Genomic DNA, 6417 nt, shown 5'->3' with positions numbered 1-6417 from the left:
AGTCGCTGTTCGCATGTTCACAAGTCAAATTTACATTGGCACTGCATGATTTTCGTCATGGTTAGTCTTTTAATTTCAGCTTCCTTTTCTGTAAGCGGCTTACACGAAATCTTACGCTGAAAAACCTGTCCGTAAATCGTGCCTGGTATAGGGAAATCAGCTTAGTGCGCAAAAACAGAAAAGACGCGATGTACTGCCAGGAAAGCGAAGGCGTATTTATTTACAGTGTATGTTTATTTCGTTCTTTTTTAGATACATACAAAATCAAGAGAGCATATCCTCTCTTGACAAACGTTATTTAAGAATTAAAATCTCCTAGTATGCCTATAAGCACCCCGGAGGCCCACTAATCGGGGACGCTTTTACCTAAATAAATATTGAAAAATAATATTCAGATTTATCAATATAAGGCTAAACTTATTCGATGTGTTATTCCTCCCAAGATTCTTTTCAGGCTCAGGAACAGACGGAGCTCCCTTTACTAGATAAAAAAGTCTTACAATCACGATGGTTGTTTTAGGGACTGAATAACTGAATTCGTAGCCTGCTGCAGGCGTTCCGACCGTGGGGACGGCGCAAAGACACGTGATTAGAAAAAAACAGGGATGGGGTGGGGTATTCGCCGCACTATACTATATGAACGCCTGGAAAGGGCAACTGAATTCGATGATGAGTGCACCGGCAATCATTTACGTTGTTGGAAAGAGCAGTTTGTTATACTTTCTTGGCTGACATGTTATTAAAACTCTTCCCTAAATGCAATATTAATATAAGCCGCGTGGTTGTTCTACGCTGTGTGTGGACAAATTTAAGGACGGAGTTATTTACTGCTTATAGGCGCCAAACCTTTAATTATTCGGTAACTTTATTCATTGATAACTACGGCGATATAAATGACTAATCCAACCCGTCGGCTGCATGCTTATCCAGCGTTACTGAAGGGCGTGATATCAGCGGTTGACGCAAGAGTGCGAACGAGAAGGATACCACAAGCCGGATATTGACGACATTAAGTTTCGGCAGTTTTTCATGGCAAGAACTCGGGACAACGATAGGGCCAATAACAAGGTACAAAATGTTTACTAACTGCATCGTGTTCAACCCGTATGTTATTCGTTCGAAACTTCAAGCTGTTGCAGAAACATCTCATTCGCTGAGGAGTCAACTTCTAAAAAATAAACGAAACAAAAAAATGTTTAAACTTCCTGGTTTCATTTTAAGCTTGAATTAAAAGAGCTACTGATTAATAAGATAAAAACGTGAGCAGCATGTGTGGTCGATGAAATGCATCAAATCATAATTTAATTTGACGGCAACACGCTCAAAGACACTTTTTTCTTTTATTTTTAAATGCCACCTAGTATTTAAAATGCCGGTAGGGGAAATATTTATTTCTTAAATGCTCGTTGGCTTCTCGGAGATTTCCCTGTCACAGTCACCTTCCCAGTTGTTTACTGCAGATCGAGTAATTATCGGGTTACCGTGCGGTCAAAGGTCAACCTTCCAGAATTTGGAAGGTGCAATGTGATTAGCTAAGCTTGGGAAAGGAATGTTGTTCTCGGTTGAGCAGGCGTTTGAGGGGAGGGTCGAAATACGAGCTCTTCCAAAAAAGCCTACGTCGGAGGCTAACCTAAAAAGGGTTATTGGAATGTATCCGTATTCCAATTGCAATCATTCCTGTTCATTGTCCTCTGGGAGAATCTCTGGGGGTCCTTCCAACCGGAACCTTGTCCCCAGCGTCTTCTCGATTCCAATATGAAAACGAGAAGACTTTGTGGATGAGAGGTTGCTTCCAACCGGTGCTCATTCATGGCGTCATGCAAACAAAAGCAAATGTTTCCAGAGTAAATTAATTTACAGCATGCGTGTAATGTCGTACCATTTGCCCGTTTGAATTTTCATTGTTTTTCAACCAGCTATAATTAAAAAAAAAATGAACCAAAAAGAAACAATAAAACTCTAGCGGGCAATTTTCTGTGAAAGAGTTCAAAAAGCTATAATAAAAGACAAAACTAAAAGTACAGAAGGAAAAGATTGAACTTTCAGAGAGGAGTCCCTCTGTAGTGAACTGAATTGGGTAGAGTCAACTAGCTCTGGCTCAGGCAAAAGACCAGTTTTAGACACAAATCTTGTACCTCAAACTGTTGCTAATTAACCCACCTCCGTCATCATCATTCTCTTCCTCTAGCGGGTCTACGAGAGGAACAAAGGTCGACGCACCCATACCCTCGCCCTGCATCCTACGTCTGTATCTACGAACGAGCAAAACGATGACGATTATAAGAAGGAGGAGGCAACCACCAGCTACGCCGATTGTCCAATAGGGAAACGATTTGTCGCTCTGATGCAGTGGTAACGAACTGGCTTGTGAAGCGGATAGCTTAGCAGCCACAGATGAAGAGATTGTCTGAGAATAGCCTGATGAAATTGATTGTGACGTTGAAGATTTCGTCGTCGAGGTTAACGGTTGTTTGGTGGGAGAATAGGAGACAGTTACTGTGGATTGACGAGACGTTCTTGGGACACTAGACATCCTTGTTGGTGAGGATGTTGTTGAGGATGACGCTTCTAATGATGACATAACGTAACATAACAACAAGTTTTGCTGGCATGACTACATAAATTTACAGTATTGCATGAACAGCCAAAATAGGCTTAAATTAATGATAATACAATAAGTAATCGGATAAGTACTAATACGAAGCTATTGGCTTTTCAAAGAAACATTCAAACTGGATCAAATTGATTGATGATGATGATAATGGTGATAAATAAAATATACAGTAACTTTTTTTCTGAGTTTGCTTGCTATGCCACCAGGAAAGATCGAAGCGCGACTCTTTTCAGTCCGTTAGTATTCAGGGTCATGCAGGGTGCCTACTTCGTCACTACTGAGTATCAGAAATCAAAATTCTAGAATGTAAGAAGCTCTTTATCATGCAAAAAATACTACCACATAATATTTGGCAAAAACTGGTCTATTCGCTAAAGTAATGGACTCCCAGATCTGAGTTAATGGCACTGAGCCAGACTTTATAATAAGATTGCAGTGACATTTTCCGCTTACTATAACCTGCTAGATAATATGTGACCTTCACACCATCTAAATTATTAAGACAATCTTTAACAAAAAGAAGTGAGCTTTGCTCGGCAAGAAGAAATCCTGCAGATAAATTTGACAAAACGAGCGACTCAAACAAACAACATCACGTACGAGTGTGTCGCTACAAAGCCGAATTAGTTAATCACGGGGGTAGAACCCTTCCGAGTTCCCAAACGCTTATTAATGAAGTTACTATCTACTAAAATCTCCTTTCCCATATTTAAATTATATATCACATTATCACAGAAACGTTGTGACCGAATGAAAGCTTCAATTCTTTACGGTAAATCTTGTTCACATACCATACGCGGGGGTTATATCTGCTGCAAAACTCTTCTTCCCTCGTATACCATATGAAACCGCGAACATGTATGTAATCTTGGTGTTCAAGTGGCCAATTACAAAGACTGTGGAATTGGTATGTCCTACAGGCCAGCGAGCAACTCCATGTGGATAGCTCCCAAGGAAGATGTAATACATGTACATCTGTTTAATGTTAGACATAAATCACCAAAACGCACATAGTCACATAGCCTGAGAAAACATTTGCGATACTACCAATGTTTTTCCCGCGAAACGACATCTGAGGAATGGGCGCAAAAATTCCATACTGATGACGCGACACTACCCAGATCTGGGTAGCGCTTCTAATTGGTTGAAATTTTTTTTTAACCAATCGGAAGCAAATCGGAAGCGCTACTCAGATCTGGGTAGCGACACATCATCAGTATAGAATTTCTGCGGTCATTTATCACACGTCAGTTCGCGGGGAAACCATGCCCAGTGCTGGCGTCGCGAAATGTCGGCTGTTTTCTTGGGCTAATAGTTACATAGCTAGCCTGTTTGGCACAAACTGGATAATCCTATGATGCTTCTAGATTGACACGTACCTGGTTTTGATTTTTATCTTCCTTAAAAATGATTTAAAACTTTTATATTTACTCGCCCAATGTGATAGCCTTATCCCAATAAAAAGAAAACTTATCTAATTCGTATCAAATTTTCTATTCGTAAAATTGAAACATTCTATTTCTTCTCGAGTTAGTTTTTATGCTTCGAACTATTTACTGTAAATCAACTAACATAAGTCTACTCTGTACTTATTCTGTGTTTAATGGCCTCTTACTCACCCTTTGGTCTGATTGGCGAACTTTTGGGGGCCGCCAAGTCAGTTTTATGGCACTGCTACTCAATGAAGTTGCAATCACATTCCACGGTGCATCCACTACAGTTAAGATTTTTAAGACATAAACAGAATAGATTAATTGCATATACATACTAAAAATCATAAAGTGCAAAACGAGCTCTTTTTTTCTCGACCTGAATCTGCTGAATCCCCCAAATAAGCAAATCAGTAGCTTAGTGCCAGTTAGGCCGCCAGTTAGGCTGGGGTAACTTGATAAAACTCTGATCAACGGATAACTGGGACCGGGAACACTTCAGGAGCACAGAGGCTGAGTGGCAGGAAAACTGGGAATTAACTTCACTAATGTACCTAACAAGGCACGTAGTCCAATAACCAGTAAGGCTGCCAGAAAAGGCTAGGGCAGGACATTGAGGGTAAACAAATGGATAACGACCCTGGTTAGAGGTCTGTAATATTGCCTGCAATCTAACTGCGTCAAACGAGACTTATGTCGCCTCCTAAAGAGCGGTTCGGGGACAGCTGACCTAAGCATACATAGAAACTAAATATATCAAGTAAAGGAGCAGGTGCAAAACTGAGATAACTGTGCATAAAATAAGAAACGGGAAAAAAGCTGAAAACTAGCAGAGCTGAGCTACCGCTTACAAACTGAAGTAAATGCGGTCAAACGGAGGCCAGAAAAAAACCTGCCCAAAAAAACCCCGACGGGAAAAAATGCGGGCAGGAAATTTCGAGCTCAAAGCCCTTCATACGGGACTTTACAATGTAATCAAGAATAGGTTGCTCCTAAAAATTAAATAAAACAAAAATTTAAGAAAAACCAAAAAGAGCCGGGTTGGTTCGTAAGCCTAGATGACGTACACGTGATATAATCAGACTTATATACCTCCGATATGGCTACCCATGGTGCACCCGGCCTAGTGCCCAGGCCCTGTTGTATCTGGTGCCGTCAAAATATTTATTTCTGCCTTCTTGCGGGCTCATTCGTCAGAAATAACATTTCTCTCGGCTTTCAATTCAAGTTTTATATTGACTGTTTTTGGGCAGTTTTGGAACAACTCACAAAGTAGATCATTCCGAGTCATGTGGGTTTCTTATGCCGCTAAACTGGTCAAAATATTCGCTCCACGATCTCTAAAGAGAAAATAGCCTGTGAACAGGCTAGGCGCGCTTGTACTTACGGTATCTGCAGTCTCCATTCAAGTCAATAAACTGCCCACTCTCACGACATTTGCAAGTCCGGTTCCAATACAAAGTCCCGACAGGTTCCATATCATCAGGGCATGCACAGCGGAAAAGGTGAGCATTATTGTCAGGAAGGCAGAGGTGTGAACAGTATCTCGATGTAGAGCATACGTCATATCCTGCAAAGTCTGCCAACACGTGTAAGTCAGTGAACTGGTCCAGAGTCTCACAGACTTTGCGGCACATTCCCATACTAAGTAGTACTGAGTACCCCCGGAATATTACTCTTACTAGTACTACCGAGCTTTCCATGGGGAGCTTACTCGCAGGCTAGTGTTGCTCGCGTTTTTCGTTCGCTCTACCATTCATGGGATGTCCCCTACTGATAGAAATTCTCGTACTCTAGGATAGCCTGAGACAGTACAAATCAACGTCACAGTGGGAGTCACCCGACAATTCATTCGATTGCTGGGGACGGGCACGCACACGAAGATTGCCTTGTATTTCCGTTCAATTCGTTTTACAACATATCGAAGTTTGTAACAGCTATGAGAAGGAATTCACCTTTTTGTATGTTCCCGCTAACGACCTTCAGACTCTTTACTGTGTCGTTGGCATCCTTCAACTTCGTCCCATAATTACGCTGACCGGGAGAGGGCACTGTTTTATTTGCTTTGTTGATGGAGTTTCCTTCGACCCAGTAAATGTAATCTTTAGACAGAGAAATTGAAGTTGGATATGCCACTCCCATCACTACTATTGCTGCCTAAGGAAAACGTAAATACGGAGGAAAAACTAAATTCCCAACTTTTAAAAAATGTAGGGATTTCATGAAGGTATTCTAAAATAAGACTGCGAGCAGTCTCCTGTGTTCCTGAAAAGATGGAGGCCAAGGGTATCACACTCGTACCACGCGAGTGGCGAGTGACAAGGTCGCAAGTAACAAGGGTGTCAGTTGAGAGACTGCTCTGGTTTCATAAAT

At 41.3% G+C, this 6417-nt stretch overlaps 1 protein-coding gene across 1 annotated transcript; it reads right to left on the bottom strand.

The window, feature by feature from the left end:
• Positions 1 to 239: 239 nt before the first annotated feature.
• LOC140951062 (uncharacterized) lies at positions 240 to 5619 on the bottom strand. Its single transcript, XM_073400285.1, has 5 exons — positions 5432 to 5619; positions 4234 to 4328; positions 3406 to 3589; positions 2161 to 2568; positions 240 to 1168 (listed from the first exon to the last, which is right to left on the bottom strand). Exons 1-5 carry the CDS (start codon positions 5520 to 5522, stop codon positions 1110 to 1112), a joined length of 837 nt encoding a protein of 278 aa, XP_073256386.1. The 5' UTR covers positions 5523 to 5619; the 3' UTR covers positions 240 to 1109.
• Between the last annotated feature and the right edge of the window lie 798 nt (positions 5620 to 6417).

Source organism: Porites lutea, chromosome 10 (assembly GCF_958299795.1).
Source record: "Porites lutea chromosome 10, jaPorLute2.1, whole genome shotgun sequence".
Lineage (NCBI taxonomy): Eukaryota > Metazoa > Cnidaria > Anthozoa > Scleractinia > Poritidae > Porites > Porites lutea.
The sequence above is the reverse complement of the archived record's forward strand: the minus strand, read 5'-3'. Positions and strand labels throughout refer to the sequence as shown.